The 26,655-nt window shown below is 47.6% G+C and overlaps 1 protein-coding gene across 1 annotated transcript; it reads right to left on the reverse strand.

Annotated features, from left to right (window-relative positions):
* Nucleotides 1-18,428: 18,428 nt before the first annotated feature.
* On the reverse strand, nt 18,429-20,404 carry LOC311123919 (APC membrane recruitment protein 2-like; the record flags this gene model as incomplete). Its single annotated transcript, XM_084198135.1, is given in 2 exon segments — nt 18,429-19,604; nt 19,607-20,404. Coding segments are annotated over 2 exon segments (1,974 nt in total).
* Between the last annotated feature and the right edge of the window lie 6,251 nt (nt 20,405-26,655).

Below are 26,655 nucleotides of genomic sequence, written 5' to 3' on the forward strand. Positions count from 1 at the left end.
TCGCACACAGAAGAAGTTATAAGGATAATTTAGTTGCTAATGGCAGCTTGCAGTACCCCGGTCGGCCTTCAACTTGAGTTACTCAATGAGATGGGGGCAGCACTGAGCTAGCCTGTAACGTCACTTCCTGGAGTAGCTTAAACTGTGCATGTTATGTCTCCATGAGACGCCATCTTAGCCGACTTCATTTGGCTTCAATGCTCTATTGAGTCTTCACATGGTAATGAATAGTGTCATGTGACCGATGGCTTTGTCTATTCATATACAGTCGTGGTCAAAAGTTTTGAGAATGACACAAATATTAATTTTCACAAAGTCTGCTGCCTCAGTTTTTATGATGGCAATTTGCATATACTCCAGAATGTTATGAAGAGTGATCAGATGAATTGCAATTAATTGCAAAGTCCCTCTTTGCCATGAAAATGAACTTAATCCCAAAAAAACATTTCCACTGCATTTCAGCACTGCCACAAAAGGACCAGCTGCCATCATGTCAGTGATTCTCTCGTTAACACAGGTGAGAGTGCTGATGAGGAAAAGGCTGGAGATCACTGTTATGCTGATTGAGTTAGAATAACAGACTGGAAGCTTTAAAAGGAGGGTGGTGCTTGAAATCATTGTTCTTCCTCTGTTAACCATGGTTACCTGCAAGGAAACACGTGCCTTCATCATTGCTTTGCGCAAAAAGGGCTTCACAGGCAAGGATATTGCTGCTAGTAAGATTGCACCTAAATCAACCATTTATCGGATCATCAAGAACTTCAAGGAGAGAGGTTCAATTGTTGTGAAGAAGGCTTCAGGGCGCCCAAGAAAGTCCAGCAAGCACCAGGACCGTCTCCTAAAGTTGATTCAGCTGCGGAATCGGGGCACCACCAGTGCAGAGCTTGCTCAGGAATGGAAGCAGGCAGGTGTGAGTGCATCTGCACGCACAGTGAGGCGAAGACTTTTGGAGGATGGCCTGGTGTCAAGAAGGGCAGTGAGGAAGCCACTTCTCTCCAGGAAAAACATCAGGGACAGACTGATATTCTGTAAAAGGTACAGGGATTGGACTGCTGAGGACTGGGGTAAATGACATAAATGTAAATGTACTGTAAATGTAAAGTCATTTTCTCTGATGAATCCCCTTTCCGATTGTTTGGGGCATCCGGAAAAAAGCTTGTCCGGAGAAGACAAGGTGAGCGCTACCATCAGTCCTGTGAACATGCCAACAGTAAAGCATCCTGAGACCATTCATGTGTGGGGTTGCTTCTCAGCCAAGGGAGTGGGCTCACTCACAATTTTGCCTAAGAACACAGCCATCAATAAAGAATGGTACCAACACATCCTCCGAGAGCAACTTCTCCCAACCATCCAAGAACAGTTTGGTGACGAACAATGCCTTTTCCAGCATGATGGAGCACCTTGCCATAAGGCAAAAGTGATAACTAAGTGGCTCGGGGAACAAAACATCGACATTTTGGGTCCATGGCCAGGAAACTCCCCAGACCTTAATCCCATTGAGAACTTGTGGTCAATCCTCAAGAGGCGGGTGGACAAACAAAAACCCACAAATTCTGACAAACTCCAAGCATTGATTATGCAAGAATGGGCTGCCACCAGTCAGGATGTGGCCCAGAAGTTAATTGACAGCATGCCAGGACGGATTGCAGAGGTCTTGAAAAAGAAGTGTCAACACAGGCCTCCTGTAGCTCAGTTGGTAGAGCATGGCGCTTGCAACGCCAGGATTGTGGGTTCGATTCCCACGGGGGGCCAGTATGAAAAATGTATGCACTCACTAACTGTAAGTCGCTCTGGATAAGAGCGTCTGCTAAATGACTAAAATGTAAATGTAAACTGCAAATATTGACTCTTTGCATAAACTTAATGTAATTGTCAATTAAAGCCTTTGACACTTATGGAATGCTTGTAATTATACTTCAGTATACCATAGTAACATCTGACAAAAATATCTAAAAACACTGAAGCAGCAAACTTTGTGAAGACCAATACTACCAGACAAATACGTGTCTTTCTCAAAACTTTTGACCACAGTCATTGATTTTGTCATCCATGTGCTCAGAACCAGCAGTATCGTATCAGAACCACTAGAGGGCGACCTTGTCCTGTATTCAGACTGTCTCTGCGTCCTCTCCCTAGACACAGGTCTAGAGGCACATTGTGGGTACATTAAAGTGTCATATGAGCTGAAACTGACCCCCCAAAAAATGTGTTACTACTGTCTGCTGTCTGAAGCGCTGCACCAATGTTATGTAATTGTTCTGTTCATACTTATTCATTAAGCACAGCACAGAGACTTCAGCCTCAGTTACAGAGTGAGAGTTACAGATCTGTCAATCATAGGATGCTACCCTCACTTCCTCCTTATTTCTCTTTAGGATGGGGGCGGGAATCAGGTAACTCAACAACACAGAGAGCGTGTGTGTGCATGTGTGTGCGTGTGTGTGTGTGTGTGTGCGCGTGTGTGTGTATGTAGCGGGGGAGTTCAATCAATCACCTCCTACATACAATGACAGTGAGGGGGAGGGTGGTGTTGATTTTGGGGTGTGTGTGTGTGGGATGGGAGTATGTCAGAGATATGAGGCCAGGTTAGCAAAGCAGAGACTCATTGGGTTGACCTTCCCCCTCCACATTATAATTTCATCCCCACAGCCTCATGAACCCCCTAACCTTCCCCACTTCAACACCCCCATCCCCACAGCCTCATGAACCCCCCATCCTTCCCCCCTTCAACACCCCCATCCCCACAGCCTCATGAACCCCCATCCTTTCCCCCTTCAGTCACCCCGTTCCTATCCCCTCCTGAACCCCCTCATGTATTTTTAAGCAGTGTTGTTTTAGTCAATAGGAAGACATGCCTCTCTTCAGGGAAGCTTTGCTCTTTCTAAAAAGTATTTCCTAAGTTACTAACATTATCTCTTTGTTGCCAAGGAGATGAGGAATCAAGCAAAGACTTTGAGAATGAGCCCAGGTCTTGTTCTAGGGAAAGCAATACATAGTCTAAAAGATACACCACAATGTTATTTCCACTTACCCACTCAGAGCGGATACATTACTGACCATACAGTGCATTCGGAAAGTATTCAGACCCCTTGACTTTTTCCACATTTTGTTACGTTACAGCCTTATTCTAACATTTATTAAATTGTTTTTTTCCTCATCAATCTACACACAATACCCCATAACGACAAAGCAAAAACAGGTTTTTAGAAATGTTTGCACATTTCTTAAAAATAAAAAAGTGCAATGTCACATTTACATAAGTATTCAGACCCTTTACTCAGTATTTTGTTGAAGCACCTTTGGCAGTGATTACAGCCTTGAGTCTTCTTGGGTATGACGCTACAAGCTTGGAACACCTGTATTTGGGAAGTTTCTCCTATTCTTCTCTGCAGATTCTCTCAAGCTCTGTCAGGTTGGATGGGGAGTGTCGCTGCACAGCTATTTTCAGGTCTCTCCAGAGATGTTCGATCGGGTTCAAGTCCAGGCTCTGGCTGGGCCACTCAAGGACATTCAGAGACTTGTCCCGAAGCCACTCCTGCTTTGTCTTGGCTGTGTGCTTAGGGTCGTTGTCCTGATGGAAGGTGAACCTTCGCCACAGTCTGAGGTCCTGAGTGCTCTGGAGCAGGTCTTCATCAAGGATCTGACTAGTCTCCCAGTCCTTGCCGCTGAAAAACATCCCCACAGCATAATGCTGCCACCACCATGCTTCACCGTAGGGATGGTGCCAGGTTTCCTCCAGACGTGACGCCTGACATTCAGGCCAAAGAGTTCAATTTTGGTTTCATCAGACCAGAGAATCTTGTTTCTCATGGTCTGAGAGTCCTTTAGGTGCCTTTTGGGAAACTCCAAGCGGGCTGTCGTGTGTCTTTTACTGAGGAGTGGCTTCCGTCTGGCCACTCTACCATAAAGGCCTGATTGGTGGAGTGCTGCAGAGATGGTTGTCCTTCTGGAAGGTTCTCCCATCTCCACAGAGGAATTCTGGATCTCTGTCAGAGTGACCATCAGGGTTCTTGGTCACCTCCCTGACCAAGGCCCTTCTCCCCCGATTGCTCAGTTTGGACGGGTGGCCAGCTCTAGAAAGAGTCTTGGTGGTTCCAAACTTCTTCCATTTAAGAATGATGGAGGCCACTGTGTTCTTGGGGACCTTCAATGCTGCATAAATGTTTTAGTACCCTTCCCCAGATCTGTGCCTTGACATAATCCTGTCTCTGAGCTCTACGGACAATTTCTTCGACCTCATGGCTTGGTTTTTCCTCAGACATGCAATGTCAACTGTGGGACCTTATATAGACAGGTGTGTGCCTTTCCAAATCATGTCCAATCAATTGAATTTACCACAAGTGGATTCCAATCAAATTGTAGAAACATCTCAAGGATGATCAATGGAAACAGGATGCACCTGAGCTCAATTTCGAGTCTCATAGCAAAGGGTCTGAATACTTATGTAAAAATTGTAGCTCTGTTTTGTATTTTTATACATTTGCAAACATTTCTAAAAACCTGTTTTTGCTTTGTCATTATAGGGTATTGTGTGTAGATTGATGAGGATTTGTTTTAATTTAATCCATTTTAGAATATGGCTGTAACGTAACAAAATGTGGAAAAAGGGAAGGGGTCTGAAAACTCTCCGAATGCACTGTATATCTCTTGTCTTTATAGTCGCGCAATAGTATGCATTGGTTGAAGCTCAATGTTAAATTAAAATGTCCCTACATTTCTCAATATGACACCATTGTCAATGAAAATTCTCAAATCAACTTGATTGGAGGTACACAACACCCTCCCCGCTTCTCGTCATGTTCCGTCTTGCCGTTACCGAGAACCACTATGCCAGATTTTTGACAGGGTCGCTAGCATTAGGGTCATTAGAATGTTCTTTGCCCAAACCTAGCTCAAATTCAAGACATTGGATTAAAACAAGGCTACAGCATCCATAAGATGGCCATAAGATTTAGATCCATTTGGACTGAATACGTTTGTAGGTGCAACAGTTTTTATTTACCGCTCTCACGTGCACATTTCTGCCCGATAAAAAACAACGATGTTCTACCTTTTTGTAGCATTTCTGACAATGCTAACATCTTTTCAGTAGAATATCACTGGACTGTCCATTTAAATAGAGTGGTACTGGATTCGCCTACCATTCTCTTTCTTGTACAGTTTTGAAACCACCTACCTTTCCCGACACACACCGGCGCGCACACGTACACTCAGATGCACGCCATCCCTACCGTACAAATGTACCAAATGCACACGATAAGTTGCACAGGTTGTAAAAGTTGTTCCTTTTCAGGCGCCACTTTCTGTCATTTGAGAAGCTAAGAAACGTGTCAAACTGGCCCACGTGAAGCTGACAAACGACTTATGTTGATTCAGATGCACACAGTAAATCGCACACTATCAGCAGCACTTACAGTATGTGCTGTATAGTCTGTTCCAGATCTGTGAGTACTCCCATCTGTTTTCATATTTACACTGAGTATACCAAACATTAGGAACACCTTCCTAATATTGAGTTGCACCCCTCGGTTTGCCCTCAGAACAGCCTCAATTTGTTGGGGCATGGACTCTACAAGGTGTCGAAAAGCGTTCCACAGAGATGATGGCCCATGTTGAACCCAAACGTTCCCACAGTTGTGTTAAGTTGGCTGGACGTCCTTCGGGTGGTGGACAATTCTTGATACACAGGGGAAACTGTTGAGCGTGAAAAACCCAGCAGCGTTACAGTTCTTGGCATTTAATATTTTGTCTTGCCCATTCATCCTCTGAATGGCACACATACACAATACATGTCTCAATTGTCTCAAAGGCTTAAAAATCCTTATTTAACCTGTCTCCTCCCCTGACATCAATAAGGGATCATAGCTTTCACCTGGTCAGTCTACTGTATGTCATGGAAAGAGCAGGTGTTCAGACAGGCTCTATAGACCTCTATATCTATATGAGTGACTGTGTCGAACACACCACCTCCTGTTGGGTACCTACTGACAAAAATATGTTACGAAATATTTATATTTTTCAATGGCATGTATTGTCGCAGGCGGCATGTAGCTTAGTGGTTAAGAGTGTTGTGCCAGTAACTGAAAGGTCGCTGGTTCTAATCCCTGAGTCAACTAGGTGAAAAATCTGTCGATGTGCCCTTGAGCAAGGCACTTAACCCTAATTGCTCCTGTAAGTTGCTCTGGATAAGAGTGTCTGCAAAAATGTAAAATTGTTAAAGGTTTAAGGAAATACAGGCAGGCACCACATTACTACAAGACAAAACAGCTCTGAAGTGTGTGTGTGTGTGTGTGTGTGTGTGTGTGTGTGTGTGTGTGACTGCACCAGTCCAACTCCAATCAGGTCTCACAGATTCTTTGTGTCAGCGCCCTCCCTCCTTGCCCAGCCCCCTCTTCGCATTGGATGACCTAGTGGGGTTGCCAAGGAAACATCTGTGGTGAGGCTGCCCTGTGAAATGTGGGGTGCAGCTTTTTGGAATAGGCCTCAATCACACACACACACACACACACACACACAAACGGGAATGCATGCTCGGACACACACATTCACACATGTATGCATCCACGTTGTTGAATATACAAACACACACACACTCAGGGGACAATCAGTGGTGAGGTTTTATAGAAGCAAGGCTAGTTTCCCCTGGAGATTTAATGATGGAGGAAAAGATGACAGGAGGAGAGAACTGCTATCATTGTTACCTCATGGTTTTCTCCAAAATACTATATTATATATTATAAACTGGGTGGTTCCAGCCCTGAATGCTGATTGGCTGTATTTTTACTGCTTTAATTACGTTGGTAACCAGTTTATAATAGCAATAAGGCACCTCGGGGGTTTGCGGTATATGGCCAATATACCACGGCTAAGGGCTGTATCCAGGCACTCTGCGTTGCGTCGTGCTTAATCAAATCAAATCAAATCAAATTAAATTTTATTGGTCACATGCGCCGAATACAACAGGTGCAGACATTACAGTGAAATGCTTACTTACAGCCCTTAACCAACAGTGCATTTATTTTAAACAAAAAAGTAAGAATAAAACAACAACAAAAAAGTGTTGAGAAAAAAAGAGCAGAAGTAAAAAATAAAGTGACAGTAGGGAGGCTATATATACAATAGAATAAAGTGACAGTAGGGAGGCTATATATACAGGGGGGTACCGTTGCATAGTCAATGTGCGGGGGCACCGGCTAGTTGAGGTAGTTGAGGTAATATGTACATGTGGGTAGAGTTAAAGTGACTATGCATAAATACTTAACAGAGTAGCAGCAGCGTAAAAAGGATGGGGTGGGGGGGCAGTGCAAATAGTCCGGGTAGCCATGATTAGCTGTTCAGGAGTCTTATGGCTTGGGGGTAGAAGCTGTTGAGAAGTCTTTTGGACCTAGACTTGGCACTCCGGTACCGCTTGCCGTGCGGTAGCAGAGAGAACAGTCTATGACTAGGGTGACTGGAGTCTTTGACAATTTTGAGGGCCTTCCTCTGACACCGCCTGGTATAGAGGTCCTGGATGGCAGGGAGCTTTGCCCCAGTGATGTACTGGGCCGTACGCACTACCCTCTGTAGTGCCTTGCGGTCAGAGGCCAAGCAGTTGCCATACCAGGCGGTGATGCAACCAGTCAGGATGCTCTCGATGGTGCAGCTGTAGAATTTTTTGAGGATCTGAGGACCCATGCCAAATCTTTTTAGTCTCCTGAGGGGGAATAGGCTTTGTCGTGCCCTCTTCACGACTGTCTTGGTGTGTTTGGACCATGATAGTTCGTTGGTGATGTGGACACCAAGGAACTTGAAGCTCTCAACCTGTTCCACTACAGCCCCGTCGATGAGAATGGGGGCGTGCTCAGTCCTCTTTTTTTTCCTGTAGTCCACAATCATCTCCTTTGTCTTGGTCACGTTGAGGGAGAGGTTGTTGTCCTGGCACCACACGGCCAGATCTCTGACCTCCTCCCTATAGGCTGTCTCATCGTTGTCGGTGATCAGGCCTACCACTGTTGTGTCGTCGGCAAACTTAATGATGGTGTTGGAGTCGTGCCTGGCCATGCAGTCATGGGTGAACAGAGAGTACAGGAGGGGACTGAGCACGCACCCCTGAGGGGCCCCCGTGTTGAGGATCAGTGTGGCAGATGTGTTGTTACCTACCCTTACCACCTGGGGGCGGCCCGTCAGGAAGTCCAGGATCCAGTTGCAGAGGGAGGTGTTTAGTCCCAGGATCCTTAGCTTAGTGATGAGCTTTGAGGGCACTATGGTGTTGAATGCTGAGCTGTAGTCAATGAATAGCATTCTCACGTAGGTGTTCCTCTTGTCCAGGTGGGAAAGGGCAGTGTGGAGTGCGATAGAGATTGCATCATCTGTGGATCTGTTGGGGCGGTATGCAAATTGGAGTGGGTCTAGGGTTTCTGGGATTATGCTGTTGATGTGAGCCATGACCAGTCTTTCAAAGCACTTCATGGCTACAGACGTCAGTGCCACGGGTCGGTAGTCATTTAGGCAGGTTATCTTAGAGTTCTTGGGCACGGGGACTATGGTGGTCTGCTTGAAACATGTTGGTATTACAGACTCAGTCAAGGACATGTTGAAAATGTCAGTGAAGACACTTGCCAGTTGGTCAGCACATGCTCGGAGTACACGTCCTGGTAATCCGTCTGGCCCTGCGGCCTTGTGAATGTTGACCTGCTTAAAAGTCTTACTCACATCGGCTACGGAGAGCGTGATCACATAGTCGTCCGGAACAGCTGGTGCTCTCATGCATGCTTCAGTGTTGCTTGCCTCGAAGCGAGCATAGAAGTGGTTTAGCTCGTCTGGTAGGCTTGTGTCACTGGGCAGCTCGCGGCTGTGCTTCCCTTTGTAGTCTGTAATAGTTTTCAAGCCCTGCCACATCCGACGAGCGTCAGAGCCAGTGTAGTATGATTCAATCTTAGACCTGTATTGACTCTTTGCCTGTTTGATGGTTCGTCGGAGGTCATAGCGGGATTTCTTATAAGCGTCCGGGTTAGAGTCCCGTTCCTTGAAAGCGGCAGCTCTACCCTTTAGCTCAGTGCGGATGTTTCCTGTAATCCATGGCTTCTGGTTGGGGTATGTACGTACGGTCACTGTGGGGACGACATCATCGATGCACTTATTGATGAAGCCAGTGACTGATGTGGTGTACTCCTCAATGCTGTCTGAAGAATCCCTGAACATGTTCCAGTCTGTGCTAGCAAAACAGTCCTGTAGCTTAGCATCTGCGTCATCTGACCACTTTTTTATTAGCCGAGTCACTGGTGCTTCCTGCTTCAGTTTTTGCTTATAAGCAGGAATCAGGAGGATAGAGTTATGGTCAGATTTGCCAAATGGAGGGCGAGGGAGAGCTTTGTATGCGTCTCTGTGTGTGGAGTAAAGGTGGTCTAGAGTTTTTTCCCCTCTGGTTGCACATTTAACATGCTGGTAGAAATGAGGTAGAACGGATTTAAGTTTCCCTGCATTAAAGTCCCCTGCTACTAGGAGCGCTGCATCTGGATGACCAGAACAGCGCCGGAAGAAGATGGCTGCCGTTTTACAGCCCTCTAACCAATTGTACTATTATGTGTGTTTTTCCGCGTTATTTGTAATTTATTTTGTACATAATGTTTATGCCATCGTCTCTTATAACCAAAGAGAGCTTCTGGATATCAGGACAGCGATTACTCACCTCGCGTTGGACGAACACTTTTTCTTCAACGAGGCGTTCGCGAAGGATATTCTACAGACTCCAGACAAGGCCCAGATCCCCGTCATTCGCGTGAGGAAGAGACGGAGATACCGTGGACGTAGGTCGGGGTGCCTTGTAAAGATCCGACGGCGAACGAGTAAACTGCCTCTCCCATCAATCCTATTAGCCAACGTTCAAGCTTTGGATAATAAAATGGACGATTTAAGATTACGGTTATCCTACCAACGGGACATTAAAAACTGTAATATCTTATGTTTCACGGAGTCGTGGCTGAATGACAACAATGACAACATTCAGCTAGCAGGCTATACGCTACATCGGCAGGACAGAACGGCCCTTTACCGTGGTATATTGGCCATGTACCACACCCCCTCGTGCCTTATTGCTTAAGTACATCATCATCATCATCATCATCTTCATCGTAATCTTCATTATCGTCATCATCATCAGAACAGTCTGACCTGAATAATCATGCAGGTATAATTCTTCTAAATTATGCATATTCTCAACCACACACATGCACGCACGCATACATTATTCTCCTCTCCACCCCTCAGTCTTCTCCTCTCCACCCCTCAGTCCTCTCCTCCATACCCCTTAGTCTTCTCCTCTCCACCCCTCAGTCTTCTCATCCCTACCCCTTAGTCTTCTCCTTTCCATCCCTCAGTCTTCTCCTCCATACCCCTCAGTCTTCTCATCCCTACCCCTTAGTCTTCTCCTTTCCACCCCTCAGTCTTCTCATCCCTACCCCTTAGTCTTCTCCTTTCCACCCCTCAGTCTTCTCCTCCCTACCCCTTAGTCTTCTCCTCTCCACCCCTCAGTCTTCTCATCCCTACCCCTTAGTCTTCTCCTTTCCACCCCTCAGTCTTCTCCTCCATACCCCTCAGTCTTCTCATCCCTACCCCTTAGTCTTCTCCTTTCCACCCCTCAGTCTTCTCCTCCCTACCCCTTAGTCTTCTCCTCTCCACCCCTCAGTCTTCTCATCCCTACCCCTTAGTCTTCTCCTTTCCACCCCTCAGTCTTCTCCTCCATACCCCTCAGTCTTCTCCTCCCTACCCCTTAGTCTTCTCCTCTCCACCCCTCAGTCCTCTCCTCCATACCCCTCAGTCCTCTCCTCCATACCCCTCAGTCTTCTCCTCCATACCCCTCAGTCTTCTCATCCCTACCCCTTAGTCTTCTCCTCTCCACCCCTCAGTCTTCTCCTCCATACCCCTCAGTCCTCTCCTCCATACCCCTCAGTCCTCTCCTCCATACCCCTCAGTCCTCTCCTCCATACCCCTCAGTCTTCTCCTCTCCACCCCTCAGTCTTCTCCTCTCCACCCCTTAGTCTTCTCCTCCCTACCCCTCAGTCTTCTCCTTCCTACCCCTCAGTCTTCTCCATACCCCTCAGTCCTCTCCTCCCTACCCCACAGTCTTCTCCTCCATACCCCTCAGTCCTCTCCTCCATACCCCTCAGTCCTCTCCTCCATACCCCTCAGTCCATCCTCCATACCCCTCAGTCCTCTCCTCCATACCCCTCAGTCCATCCTCCATACCCCTCAGTCCTCTCCTCCATACCCCTCAGTCCTCTCCTACCTACCCCTCAGTCTTCTCCTTCATACCCCTCAGTCCTCTCCTCCATACCCCTCAGTCCTCTCCTCCCTACCCCTCAGTCTTCTCCTCTGAGGGGTAGAGAGAAAGGGAGAGAGATGAGGGGGAGAGAGATGGAGAGAGAGAGAGAGAGAGAGGGAGCGAGAGGGAGCGAGATGGAGGGGAGAGAGAGGGAGAGGGAGAGAGATGAGGTGGAGAGAGAGGGAGAGAGAAGGAGAGAGATGAGGGGGGAGAGAAGGAGGGAGAGAGAGGGAGAGAGAGGGAGAGAGATGGAGAGAGAGAGGGGGAGGGAGAGGGGGAGAGAGAGGGAGAGAGATAAGAAAGATGAGAGGGAGAGAGAGAGGGGGAAAGCGAGGGAGAGAGATGAGGGGGAGAGAAAGGGAGAGAGAGGGAAAGAGATGAGGCGGGAGAGATGGAGAGAGATGAGAGAGATGGAGGGGAGAGAGAGGGAGAGAGAGAGGGAGAAAGATGAGGGGGAGAGAGATGGAGAGAGAGAGAGAGAGAGAGAGAGGGAGCGAGAGGGAGCGAGATGGAGGGGAGCGAGAGGGAGAGAGATGGAGGGGAGAGAGAGGGAGAGGGAGAGAGATGAGGTGGAGAGAGAGGGAGAGAGAAGGAGAGAGATGAGGGGTGAGAGAAGGAGGGAGAGAGAGAGAGGGAGAGAGAGGGAGAGAGATGAGGGGGAGAGAGAGGGAGAGAGATGAGAAAGATGAGAGGGAGAGAGAGAGGGGGAAAGCGAGGGAGAGATATGAGGGAGAGAGAGGGAAAGAGATGAGGCGGGAGAGATGGAGAGAGATGAGAGAGATGGAGGGGAGAGAGAGGGAGAGAGAGAGGGAGAGAGATGAGGGGGAGAGAGATGAAAGAGAGGGTGAGAGAAAGGGAGAGAGATGAGGGGGAGAGAGAGGGAGAGAGAGGGAGAGCGGTAGAGAGAGAGTGGGAGAGAGATGAGGCGGGAGAGATGGAGAGAGATGAGGGGGAGAGAGTGGAGGGAGAGAGAGAGGGGAGAGATGGGAAAAAAATTTATGCACTCACTAACTCTGGATAAGAGCATCTGCTAAATGACTGTGTGTCAGTGTGTGTGTGTGTGTGTGTGTGTGTGTGTGTGTGTGTGGGTGGGTGTATCAAGGCCCCGTGTAGCTCAGTTGGTTGAGCATGGCGCTTGCAACGCCAGGGTTGTAGGTTCGATTCCCACGGGGGGCCAGTATGAAAATGTATGCACTCACTAACTGTAAGTCGCTCTGGATAAGAGCGTCTGCTAAATGATTAAAACGTAAAATGCTAGTAGTCGACTGAAATGGATGCTAACACACTGAGCCAGAATCCTCACTATTAGCGGTTTATTCATTAAATATGAAAACAGGAAAGAAAACAAAGATATTCACACCATTAACAGAGGGAAAGAAAGATAAATAAAACAAATAATGGATAATACTTTCCACTGTAGTGAAATGTGTTGCCCAGATTTAGGATAAGATGGTGAACAGAGAATGCAGAGAATATTCTAAAAATGTTACCTTGTTCCCCTTCAAAAAGTCATCACTGACTTCTCTACAGTGCATTCGGAAAGTATTCAGACCCCTTGCCTTTTTCCACATTTTGTTACGTTACAGCCTTATTCTAAAATGGATTTAATTATATTTTTCCTCATCGATCTACACACAATACCCCATAATGACAAAGCGAAAACAGGTTTTTAGAAATGTTTGCAGATATATTTAAAATAATAAACAGAAATACCTTATTTACATAAGTAGTCAGACCCTTTGCTATTGAGCTCAGGTGTATCCTGTTTCCATTGATCATCCTTGAGATGTTTCTACAACTTCATTGGAGTCCACCTGTGGTAAATTCAATTGATTGGACATGATTTGCAAAGGCACACAAAGGGTCCCTAAGGTCCCACAGTTGACAGTGCATGTCAGAACAAAAACCAAGCCGTGAGGTCGAAGGAATTGTCCGTAGAGCTCCGAGACAGGATTGTGTCGAGGTACAGATCTGGGGAAGGGTACCAAAAAATGTCTGCAGCATTGAAGGTCCCCAAGAACACAGTGGCCTCCATCATTCTTAAATGGAAGAAGTTTGGAACCACCAAAACTCTTCTTAGAGCTGGCCGCCCGGCCAAGCTGAGCAATCTGGGGAGAAGGGCCTTGGTCAGGGAGGTGACCAAGAACCCGATGGTCACTGACAGAGCTCCAGAGTTCCTCTGTGGAGATGGGAGAACCTTCCAGAAGGACAACCATCTCTGCAGCACTCCACCAATCAGGCCTTTATGGTAGAGTGGCCAGACAGAAGCCACTCCTCAGTAAAAGGCACATGACAGCCTGCTTGGAGTTTGCTAAAAGGCACCTAAAGGACTCCCAGGCCATGAGAAACAAGATTCTCTGGTCTGATGATACCAAGATTGAACTCTTTGGCCTGAATGCTAAGCGTCACGTCTGGAGGAATCCTGGTACCATCCCTACAGTGAAGCATGGTGGTGGCAGCATCATGTAGTGGGGATGTTTTTCAGCGGCAGGGACTGGGAGACTGGTCAGGATCGAGGGAAAGACGAACGGAGCAAAGTTACAGAGAGATCTTTGATGAAAACCTGCTCCAGAGCTTGAGAGGATCTGCAGAGAAGAATGGGAGAAACTCCCCAAATACAGGTGTGCCAAGTTTGTAGTGTCATACCCAAGAAGACTCGAGGCTGTAATAGCTGCCAAAGGTGCTTCTACAAAGTACTGAGTAAAGGGTCTGAATACTTATTTAAATGTGATATTTCAGTTTTGTTATTTTAATACATTTGTTAAAAAATATATGGGGTATTGTGTGTAGATTGATGAGGGGAAAAAACAATTTAATAAATGTTAGAATAAGGCTGTAACGTAACAAAATGTGGAAAAAAGTCAAGGGGTCTGAATACTTTCCGAATGCACTGTAATTGGATACATTTTAGCAATCCACATGAGGAAGTGAAGAAGGAAGGATGTATTTAGAGTCAAATAGGAGCCAACAAGTGTTGATAAAAGAGACAGAAATAAACACTCTTCTTTTCTTAGAACTGTCTTTTAGGACGTCTCTGAGCTGCTCCCGAAGCTCGTGGGTCCCATCTTTGTAAAACTCAGGGACAGACAGCGAGATGGATAGACAGACAGACAGACAGACAGACAGACAGACAGACAGACAGACAGACAGACAGACAGACAGACAGACAGACAGACAGACAGACAGACAGACAGACAGATAGGTAGGTAGACGTAGGGCTAAGAACGATGTCATGCTGCATTCAGATCTCATTGTCTATAGGTCAGTAACTCCTGATGGTATAGATTAACAGCAGGACGAGAGAACAAGAGTGTGAAGTGTTTTCCTGATTTGGGGGGTGGAGGGTGAAGTGTACTCCTGATTTGGGGGGTGGAGGGTGAAGTGTACTCCTGATTTGGGGGGTGGAGGGTGAAGTGTACTCCTGATTTGGGGGGTGGAGGGTGAAGTGTACTCCTGATTTGGGGGGTGGAGGGTGAAGTGTACTCCTGATTTGGGGGGTGGAGGGGGAAGTGTACTCCTGATTTGGGGGGTGGAGGGTGAAGTGTACTCCTGATTTGGGGGGTGGAGGGTGAAGTGTACTCCTGATTTGGGGGGTGGAGGGTGAAGTGTACTCCTGATTTGGGGGGTGGAGGGTGAAGTGTACTCCTGATTGGGGGATGGGGGTTGAAGTGTTCTCCTGATTTGGGGATGAGGGTGACATATACTCCTGATTGGGGGATGGGGGTTGAAGTGTACTCCTGATTTGGGGATGGGGGTTGAAGTGTACTCCTGATTGGGGGATGAAGTGTACTCCTGATTTGGGGATGGGGGGTGAAGTGTACTCCTGATTGGGGGATGGGGGTTGAAGTGTACTCCTGATTTGGGGGATGGGGGTTGAAGTGTTCTCCTGATTTGGGGATGAGGGTGACATATACTCCTGATTGGGGGATGGGGGTTGAAGTGTACTCCTGATTTGGGGATGGAGGTGAAGTGTACTCCTGATTTGGGGATGGGGGGTGAAGTGTACTCTTGATTTGGGGATGGAGGGTGAAGTGTACTCCTGATTTGGGGATGGGGGTTGAAGTGTACTCCTGATTTGGGGATGGGGGGTGAAGTGTACTCCTGATTGGGGGATGAAGTGTACTCCTGATTTGGGGGGTGGAGGGTGAAGTGTACTCCTGATTCGGGTATGGGAGGTGAAGTGTACTCCTGATTGGGGGATGGGAGGTGAAGTGTACTCCTGATTTGGGGGGTGGAGGGTGAAGTGTACTCCTGATTTGGGGGGTGGAGGGTGAAGTGTACTCCTGATTTGGGGGGTGGAGGGTGAAGTGTACTCCTGATTTGGGGGGTGGAGGGTGAAGTGTACTCCTGATTCGGGTATGGGAGGTGAAGTGTACTCCTGGTTGGGGGATGGGAGGTGAAGTGTACTCCTGATTTGGGGGGTGGAGTGTGAAATGTACTCCTGATTTGGGGGGTGGAGGGTGAAGTGTACTCCTGATTTGGGGGGTGGGAGGTGAAGTGTACTCCTGATTTGGGGGGTGGAGGGTGAAGTGTACTCTTGATTTGGGGGGGTGGAGGGTGGAGGGTGAAGTGTACTCCTGATTTGGGGATGGAGGGTGAAGTGTACTCCTGATTTGGGGATGGGGGGTGAAGTGTACTCTTGATTTGGGGGGGTGGAGGGTGGAGGGTGAAGTGTACTCCTGATTTGGGGTTGGAGGGTGAAGTGTGATCCTGATTTGGGGATGGGAGGTGAAGTGTACTCCTGATTTGGGGGATGGGGGGTGAAGTGTACTCCTGATTTGGGGATGGGAGGTGAAGTGTACTCCTGATTGGGGGATGGGAGGTGAAGTGTACTCCTGATTTGGGGATGGGAGGTGAAGTGTACTCCTGATTTGGGGGATGGGGGGTGAAGTGTACTCCTGATTGGGGGATGGGAGGTGAAGTGTACTCCTGGTTGGGGGATGGGAGGTGAAGTGTACTCCTGATTTGGGGATGTAGGGTGAAGTGTACTCCTGACTTGAGGATGGGAGGTGAAGTGTACTTCTGATTGGTGGATGAAGAATGAAGTGTACTCCTGATTTGAGTATGGAGGGTGAAGTGCACTCCTGATTGGGGGATGGGGGTTGAAGTGTTCTCCTGCTTTGGGCATGGGGGGTGAATTGTACCAGAATTTGGGGATTGGGGGTGAAGTGTACTCCTGATTTGGAGATGGGGGTGAAATGTATTCCTGATTGGGGGATGGGGGGTGAAGTGTACTCCTGATTTGGGGGATGGGGGGTGAAGTGTACTCCTGATTGGGGGATGGGGGGTGAAGTGTACTCCTGATTGGGGGATGAAGTGTACTCCTGAATGTATGCCACAGGTAAGCTTCATCCCCCACCCCCTTCATAAATCAGAAACAAAAACAAAGGCCCACTAAGTAGCTGGTGTGTTCACAGTCAAGGTTGGTTGCGGTGTCTAATGAAACGTTGTCCTATTAAAAAAAAACAGTATGAAAACCAGTGAAGAACAAAGTACTCAGTAGAAAAAAAGCATTGTATTATTGTGTCCTGGTAGAGAAGAAAGTAATCCAGGGTTGGTACGAAAGAGAGTCCTTGACGTGGTGTGTGAGTGAGTGTGTGTGTGTGTGTGTGTGTGTGTGTGTATGTGTGTATGTGTGTGTGTCAGTGTAGACAGTGTTTCCTGATCCTAGTGCTCTGTGTTCCAGGCACCTCATGCAGTGAGAGAGGAGTGTTCAGTTTTCCATTAGTTGATTTGTTATAGTTGTAAATCCCAGAGAGATTGAACCTGCAGCTGTTTTCCCAGATTGCAGTGCAAGGTCATCACAGTACAGTAGTTGTTCGTTTGAGTGGTGGAGTCCATCTGGTCCAGAGGAGCATGTGTGTGTTTATGTTTCACTAAGGATGTTTTTGTGACGTTTCTTGGTTACATTCACTGGCAAGGTGAGGTGTTGTATCCTGTGATCTCCATGTATACCTTAATAAATAAACATTCATAAGTAATCTCTGATTGCTTTTAGCAATGTTGTAATCGTTGCCATCCACTGGTACTTTAGCACTGGGAGAAAAATAGTCAACAGTACAACCAAACAGGTTTTAGAAGACGGTGGTCCTCTGTAGCTCAGTTGGTAGAGCATGGCGCTTGCAATGCCAGGATAGTGAGTTTGATTCCTGGGACCACCCATCATTAAAAAAAGTATAATATGCATGTATGACTTACTGGTGGGAGGATGGGCTCATTGTAATGCATGGCATAAATGGAATGGTATCAGACATATGGAAACCACAAGTTTGACTCTATTCCATTCCAGCCATTACAATGAGCCTGTCCTCCTATAGCTCCTCCCACCAGAATCCACCGGCATGACTGTAAATCGCTTTGGATAAAAGCGTCTGCTAAATGGCATGACAAAGTTATAGATGCAGATTTAGGATTGACACTCTGGGATTGTAGTCTGGGATTAGGAGGTAATTAGTTACAGATTAGATGATGACACATTCCAAACTGTTTAATTAGATTAAGCCGTCGTTAGATTAAACACGTCGTATCGTATAAAAATCTGTGTTTTAGATAAAAGGGACTTGAAGAGAAAAGGAAAAGGTGCTCTGGTCATTCCTAGCGGTGTGAAAGGTGCTCTGGTCATTCCTAGCGGTGTGAAAGGTGCTCTGGTCATTCCTAGCGGTGTGAAAGGTGCTCTGGGGTTTCCTAGCGGTGTGTAGTGCAGTTGAATTCCGTGACCATAATGTACATATCCATCTGGTCAGGAAGCGCTGAGAGTTGTCTAAAAAAGTGGATCCCAAACCTTTCGGTGCCCTCCCTTCCCCCACTTGAAGCATTGCGAAGGTTCTTGTCCCATACACATAATTCCAGTGATGTTGTACACACACGTCCAGTGATGTTGAACACATGTTCAGTGGTTACAATATGTCAAACTTTTTTTGCCACCCAAAGCTTTTTGAGTTTTCTTGTGACACACTAGGATCCAATGGGAGTGTTGTTTTAAAGCTATTCTCACTTTATTTCCAGTGTCTATCATTGTCTGATGCCTTCCACAATCCACCAGTCCAGCAATGTCTTACACATAAGACCAGTGATGGTGTACACAAGTTTAGTCCAAAGACACCAAAGTTCATGGCTGCCTGGTCCAGAGCTACTTCCTGGGGGCTGGCCCTTGTGTAGTGTTGCCAGCCTTGTTCCCAGGGCGACGGACTGGCACCTTGGAGAAAGGGATTCTGGACCGGGTTGGGGGAGGGGCATGGGTGGGTGTGTCAAAGGGAGGAGTGGTTGCGAGGACAGGGAAAATAGCTGATTGGCTCACAGAGTGAGGGGGTGTGGTCTGTCTGACACTAAGAGGGATTTTGGACTCGTGGGGAAGGCTAGTGCTTCCCTTCATCGAGTGGAAAGAGGAAGAGGAGGAAGAGAAAGGAGGACTAGTCCGGGACGGAGGTCTGAGTTTGTACTCACAAGCGGAGGTGGAAGGAGTACTCGTCAGATCCTCTTCCTCATCCTCTTCATCAGATCTGTCCAATTCCTCGTTGTAGAGGTCGTAGAGCACGTTGCCAGAGCAGCTGTCACACGATAGGCCAAGCCTCTGGTTCCGTAGGAAGCCGTTGTCAGGCGTTGCTGTGGGGGTTGCAGAGGGCGTATCCCAGTACCCCTCATCCCTAAGAGCTGGGACGTCCTGTTGGGGCGGGCCTTCCTCCTTAGTCTCCTTCTCATTGGGCAAGGAGGTTTGACAAGCGGCATGAGTGGGGAGTTTAGTCACCCTTCCTCCCCCCACTACAGGGATCTTGCTGAGTCCCAGAGACTTGACCTGGGGGGTTTTCCGCTCTGTACCCCTGGGGGGAGCCAGGTGAGAGTTGGGTCGGAGGAGGGTGGGGGAGTTTTCTCCCCCAGAGGGGAGCATGTGCCAGAGCCCCTGCATGTCTGTGTCATCCACCCCATCAGGGCTGGCCATCTCCTCCCCACCCCCCATGTAGGCCACCACGCTGCTGCCACAGGGCTGCTGAGTCGGGGCAGAGTGAGAGGGCATCAGCCGTGCCCTGGCAGGGAGGGGGGTAGGGGCGGAGGTGGGGGAGGGGGTGGAAGGGGTGACATGGGTAGAAATGGAGCTTCGTATTCCTCCTCCCCCTCCTTCCCCACTGCTACTGCTAGTGGCACTTCCTACTCCTCCATTTCCTCCTCCCCCATTTCCTGCTCCCTCCTCCTCTGCGTCTGCGATGATGTCACCGCACCCCGTCAGCGAATCGAAGCTCTTGAGTGAGGTGACGTCAGTGAAGAGGAATGAACAGAGCCGGTCCACTGAGGGTTCAGAGGTGGGGTCACACACCGATCCAGAGGGGGGGTGGCTGTTACAGAGGAAATTGACGTTTTGGGTTTTGAGTAGAGAGGAGAAGGGGATGGTGTATAGAGGGATTCTGACAGGTTTGTCGTCATGGCGATAGAGTGCGTGAGTGGTGTCGTGGCGTTGTTGACGGGAGAGGTTCCTGCCGATTCTGTGTTTTGCTCAGCCTCCGAGCTCCCATGATCCTCCTGGGGTGGACGGGGCTGGGGTTCGAGGGTCAGAGTGATGTCTTTCACTTCTTCTGTTAGAATCACATCCGCCTCTCTCATCTCCCTTGCCTCCGCTACCTCCACCTCTACCTCCGTCACTTTCTCCTTCCGCCGCCATTTCATACTACTGAAGAAGCCTTTTAAACCCCTCCCCCTTCTCCCAAACCCTGTAGTCTCATTGGCTCTTACACTTCCTCGTCTGAGCAGCGAAAAGAAGCTCAGTGATTTGCTGAGAGACCTCACCTGTCCCGCCTCTGATATTCCGGACTCCTCCCCTCTCTGTCCGTCTGTCTCCGAGCTCGTTAGTCCATCATGCGTTTTACTCCTGACGAGCTCGTTAGCCGCCCCCATAGTATTCCCATTCACAGAATTCCCATTCTCAGAATTCCCGTTCTCTGAATTCCCGTTCCCGTTGGTCCCTTTGTTCCTGAAGGAGAAGAATCCAGCCATTCCAGAGCGTCGTTTTCCGAACAGCTTGAAGGCTGCTTTGTTGATCTTCCCTGGCGGCTGGGGGTCGCATGGAGGTGTAGGTGGATGTGGAGGAGGTTCCAGGCATTCTGACTGAACCTCCATCTTCTAGCTATCACTCTATCGCTCTATCACTCTAATGCTCCGGCTGTCTCCCTCTGTCTCTCTCTGTCCTGCAGCCTGGTGTTCTCTCGCTTCCTCACTGGTTCTGTCTGACGCTTGCCTGTTGGTTTTCCCTCCCTCTCTCTCTCACACACACACACACACGCAAGGTGCTGCCCCTGACTGTATCCATGGCAACTGGTTGCGCTAAGCAGCTTTCGTCAGGGTTGGCGGCCTGCCCATGCCTCTCTCTCTCTCCCCCTCCACCCTCAATATACCCCCCCCCCCTCCCTCCCTCCCCACCAGCACCATGGATCCCTCTCTTCTTTTCTCTCCTTTATTTATTTATCTATCTATGTTCACGCCCCAGATGTATTCCTCCCATCACACACACACACACAGAGAGAGAGAGAGAGAGAGAGAGAGAGAGAGAGAGAGAGAGAGAGAGAGAGAGAGAGAGAGAGAGAGAGAGAGAGAGAGAGAGAGAGAGAGAGAGAGAGAGAGAGAGAGAGAGAGAGAGAGAGAGAGAGAGAGAGAGAGAGAGAGAGAGAGAGAGAGAGAGAGAGAGAGAGAGAGGACTTGTGCTGCACTATTGTATGTGGTTGTGTGTATGTTTTTGTGAGAGATTTCAATAGTATGTGAGACAAATTAGCTTGTGTTTGCTGATGAATGCGTGACTGATACAGACCTTACATGATAATGTGTGTGTGTGTATGCAGAGGTAAACACTTTAAGTAACAAAACTAAGCCTCTCAAATCCCACTTAGATTAGAAGACTCAGTTGTATAGTTAGTGTTTTTTTCTTCATTTTGTGTGTGTGTTCATGTGTGTGTGTGTGTGTGTGTGTGTGTGTGTGTGTGTGTGTGTGAGAGAGAGAGAGAGAGATTTGAGCAGATCTGTTGATCAGCGGTATCTAGAGGATAAAGCAGGGATATAGATTTAGATAAATATTTCAGCATTGCTAATGTTCTCAACACACACACACATACACCGGACTGCAGACATGCCTCGAGTAGAGTTTGGCCCGGCTTTATACAACATATGGCCCCTAACCCTGTCACATATGGAGTCAAGGACCAAGTGTCCAATACGATAGCCAAAAGACAACACCCAAACACTGTCTCTCTTGTGAAGAAGAATGTTGAAATGACCCCATACATCACCTGGGGTTTACACTTTTTTGTCTTGTGCATAGTATATTACCCAATCCTCTCTCTCTCAACAAATGTCTGTTTCTTTCACAGATTCTGCTTCGTTCTCTCACTCTCAACAAAGTAGTTTCTTCCACAGATTCTAAGTCATCTCTCCTTCCTAGAGGATCTCTGTCGTTTATCTCTGCTTCCTAGATGATCTCTGTCGTTTATCTCTGCTTCCTAGATGATCTCTGTCGTTTATCTCTGCTTCCTAGATGATCTCTGTCGTTTATCTCTGCTTCCTAGAGGATCTCTGTCGTTTATCTCTGCTTCCTAGATGATCTCTGTTGTTTATCTCTGCTTCCTAGATGATCTCTGTTGTTTATCTCTGCTTCCTAGATGATCTCTGTCGTTTATCTCTGCTTCCTAGATGATCTCTGTCGTTTATCTCTGCTTCCTAGAGGATCTCTGTCGTTTATCTCTGCTTCCTAGATGATCTCTTTCGTTTATCTCTGCTTCCTAGATGATCTCTGTTGTTTATCTCTGCTTCCTAGATGATCTCTGTCGTTTATCTCTGCTTCCTAGATGATCTCTGTCGTTTATCTCTGCTTCCTAGATGATCTCTGTCGTTTTTTAATACATGTTTCTTGTCTTTTTCTATTCCGCCAATCCCCCTAAGAACCCGACCTCCTTTCAGCCCCTCGCTCCTCCCTCCTTCCCTCTCCTCCTCTCTTCTTTTCTAGCTTTGAGGCACGGGACCCCTTTTCCACCTCATTGCTATCAAACAATGTCTGCATTTACACACTGGGGGCAACCAACACACACACACACACACACACACAAGGGCTTCCACATAGTGAAGCGTTGAGGCAGATCTTCTTTTGCTCCTTCCCAGCCAACTCTGATAGACAGAGGCAGGTATAGGCGGCAGGTAGCTCAGTGGTTAAGAGCGTTGTGCCAGTAACCAAAAGGTCGCTGGTTCTAATCCCCGAGCCGACTAGGTGAAAAATCTGTCGATGTGCCCTTGAGTAAGGCACTTAACCCTAATTGCTCCTGTAAGTCGCTCTGGATAAGAGCGTCTGCTAAATGCCTAAAACAAAACAAACAAAACATAGAGCTGACCCAGGCCTGCCTGGAGTTCATGTTACCAGGTCAAGTCATCTGCCTGCCTGGAGACCATGTTACCAGGTCAAGTCGTCTGTCTGCCTGCCTGGAGGCCATGTTACCAGGTCAAGTCATCTGCCTGCCTGGAGACCATGTTACCAGGTCAAGTCGTCTGTCTGCCTGCCTGGAGGCCATGTTACCAGGTCAAGTCGTCTGTCTGCCTGCCTGGAGGCCATGTTACCAGATCAAGTCGTCTGTCTGCCTGCCTGGAGGCCATGTTACCAGGTCAAGTCGTCTGTCTGCCTGCCTGGAGGCCATGTTACCAGCTCAAGTCGTCTGCCTGCCTGGAGGCCATGTTACCAGGCCAGGTAGGGTTTACTGTCCGTTTTTCTGTCTGGAACAGGAACCTTGAGACACACACTTGAAAGGTTATATTTCCATGGTTGAACTGAACCAAGGTTGTTGTATACAATTCATGTGGGTGTGAAAATAGTATGTTACTCCCTGTCTCTGTCTCTCTCTCATTTAGTGTGTTTTCACAGGCCCCCTGGGTAGATCTCGTCACTAAATGGGACCGTTAGAGGACATTATAGAGTATTACTGTGTGTGTGTGTGTGTGCGTGCCTACCTGCGAGAGAGAGAGTGTATTCAGACCAAAGACTCAATCCATTGACCGGCTGAAGCACAGTGGAGTGTGAGTGGTTGGCATGGTAATGGTTGTTGGATGGATCAGGCCAATGAACTGCCACGTTGTTCATATCTACCTTATTAGACAAACATCTGTCCAAGGACAGATTTTAGGGATTTAACAGGTCATATCCTCTGCTCTGCAATATGCACCATACACTACACAAAGTATAACCCTTCTTCTAATGCAGAATTAAGAACACACACAATATATATACACACACACGGATACACACAGACATGTGCATGCAGACTGAGAGAACACACTGGTCTGTAGCCCCAGGTGTCCTGTAGTGAGGGTTGTGGGGGGTAGGGACTCCTAGAGGACTGTCTCCCCAGTGTGGCTGGGGCAGGATTAGACTAAACCTGTGTGTGTGTGATAACACAAGGAGTAATCCTGGGGGGGGTTATGTAGTTCCTGTAATGAACAGAGAGCAGCTTTACATATTATGAACTGACAGATACACTCTACCCACACTGTGACATAGTAAGTACACACACACAGACAGTGCATTCAGAAAGTATTCAGACCCCTTGACTTTTTCCACGTTTTGTTACGTTACAGCCTTATTCTAAAATGGATTAAAATAAATGTTTACCTCATCAATCTACACACAATATCCCATAATGGCAAAGCAAAAACAGTTGTAGAAATCTTTGCTAATTTATTAAAAACAAAAAACTGATATAACACATTTACATAAGCATTCAGAGCCTTTACTCAGTACTTTGTTGAAGCACCATTGGCAGCAATTACAGCCACGAGTCTTCTTGGGTATGACGCTACAAGCTTGGCACACCTGTATTTGGGGAGTTTCTCCCATTCTTCTCTGCAGATCCTCTCAAGCTCTGTCAGGTTGGATGGGGAGCATCGCTGCACAGCTATTTTCAGCTCTCTCTAGAGATGTTCGATCGGTTTCAAGTCTGGGCTCTGGCTGGGCCACTCAAGGACATTCAGAGACTTGTCCCGATGCCACTCCTGCGTTGTCTTGGCTGTGTGCTTAGGGTCGTTGTCCTGTTGGAAGGTGAACCTTCGCTCCAGTCTGATGTCTTGAGCGCTCTGGAGCAGGTTTTCATCAAGGCTCTCTCTGTACTTTGCTCCGTTCATCTTTCCCTCGAGCCCGATTAGTATCCTAGTCCCTGCCGCTGAAAAACATCCCCACAGCATGATGCTGCCATCACCATGCTTCACCGTAGGGATGGTGCCAGGTTTCCTCCAGACGTGACGCTTGGCATTCAGGCCAAAGAGTTCAATCTTGGTGTCATCAGACCAGAGAATCTTGTTTCTCATGGTCTGAGAGTCCTTTAGGTGGCTTTTGGCAAACTCCAAGCGGGCCGTAATGTGCCTTTTACTGAGGAGTGGCTTCCATCTGGCCACTCTACAATAAAGGCCTGATTGGTGGAGTGCTGCAGAGATGGTTGTCCTTCTGGAAGGTTCTCCCATCTCCACAGAGGAACTCTAGAGCTTTGTCAGAGTGACCATCAGGTTCTTGGTCACCTCCCTGACCAAGGCCCTTCTTCCCCGATTGCTCAGTTTGGACGGGCAGCCAGCTCTAGAAAGAGTCTTGGTGGTTCCAAACATCTTCCATTTAAAAATGATGGAGGCCACTGTATTCTTGGGGACCTTCAATGCTCCAGTAATGTTTTTGTACCCTTCCCCAGATCTGTGCCTCGACACAATCCTGTCTTGGAGCTCTGCGGACAATTCCTTCAATCTCATGGCTTGGTTTTTGCTCTGACATGCACTGTCAACTGTGGGACCTTATATAGACAGGTGTGTGCCTTTCCAAATCATGTCCAATCAATTGAATTTACCACAGGTGGACTCCAATCAAATTGTAGAAACATCTCAAGGATGATCAATGGAAACAGGATGCACCAGAGCTCAATTTCGAGTCTCATAGCAAAGGGGCTTATGTAAATAAGGTATCTGTTTTTTATTTGTAATACATTTGCAAAAATGTCTAGAAATCTGTTTTCGCTTTGTCATTATGGGGTATTGTGTGTAGATTGCTGAGGAAATGTTTTTATTCAATCCATTTTAGAATAAGGCTGTAATGTAACAAAATGTGGAAAAAGTCAAAGGGTCTGAATACTTTCAGAATGCACTGTAAGTTCACACTCACACTTCAAAATGCACATATACACAGCTCATAAAGCCTTAAACGACCATACACACCATCTGTAGCCTAGTGTGTGAGGTTATACAGCGTTCCTCCAGTATGCTGTTCATAGGGACAGAAATGGTTCAGGTCCAGCTGTATGAGTCCATTCCAGCCGGTCTAACCCCGTTACACTACTGTAGCGACTGCTGGGGGACAGCAATGTCCTGACCTCTCAGCATGGGCCATAGTATGATAACACTACACTGTAGTGAGGCTCCACTGGTCCCAGGGGCCCAAGGGAAATCAAGGAGGGCCTAGTGCTATATTGATAGTGGCCAGGGCTCTGTTAGCCTAGTGCTATATTGATAGTGGGCAGGGCTCTGTTAGCCTAGTCCTATATTGATAGTGGCCAGGGGTCTGTTAAGAGGTCAGATGCACCATGATGACGAATGGCTAAAAGCAACGGGTGACTGTCCTATTGACTGCTGTCGCCACGGTGAGTTATAGCGACAACCTGCTGGATGTCAGGGAACGATGTCTGTTTTCATCGATTAAACAGTCTAGAAATGTCAGAAAAATCTTTGGAAAATTGAAGGCCGATGTGTCTCCTCTTAGAAACTGGGCCCGATTGGTTAATAACTTTGATGGATTGACAGGCTCTTTCTGTGAACTGTCTCACACACACAGCCTCTTTGCTCTCCTGCTGAACCCGTGTGACCCCTCTAGTGTTCCATGACCCCAGATTTACCATGGCAATGACCTCAAAATGGGGTCATGACCTCATCCAGTCAAACGGAGGTAACCAATTGGATTATCCGATCAATGCAAGAGAGCCAATGGGATTATCTCATCATGCCATGTCCATGGCTGAATGTTGGACTTGGACATGATGCAGCAAAATCGGCATTCAGCACACATCATCATTCAGATTAAAGTGGAATCATGCCATCCACATGTTAAAACAGGGTTATCCAAAGTTGATCTGGCTTTGACAGAGGATGGAAGAGTTTTAGGACTAAAATCTGTACTGGGCCGTGGCCCTATTTGGAGGATCTCAATATTGAGATCATTAAATATGGGATGTTCACAACTAAATCGGGTAGCTGTTGGATGAAGGGCAGAATCTGATGGTTTAAACATCAAGAGATCAGAGCAGACAGTCTGATGTCTGGGACGGGTCCTACAGAGCTTTAGTTACTGAGTTGAATAATACATAGACAGAACA

Source organism: Coregonus lavaretus (genome assembly GCF_964263955.1).
Source record: "Coregonus lavaretus genome assembly, contig: HAP1_SCAFFOLD_849, whole genome shotgun sequence".
NCBI classification, from domain to species: domain Eukaryota; kingdom Metazoa; phylum Chordata; class Actinopteri; order Salmoniformes; family Salmonidae; genus Coregonus; species Coregonus lavaretus.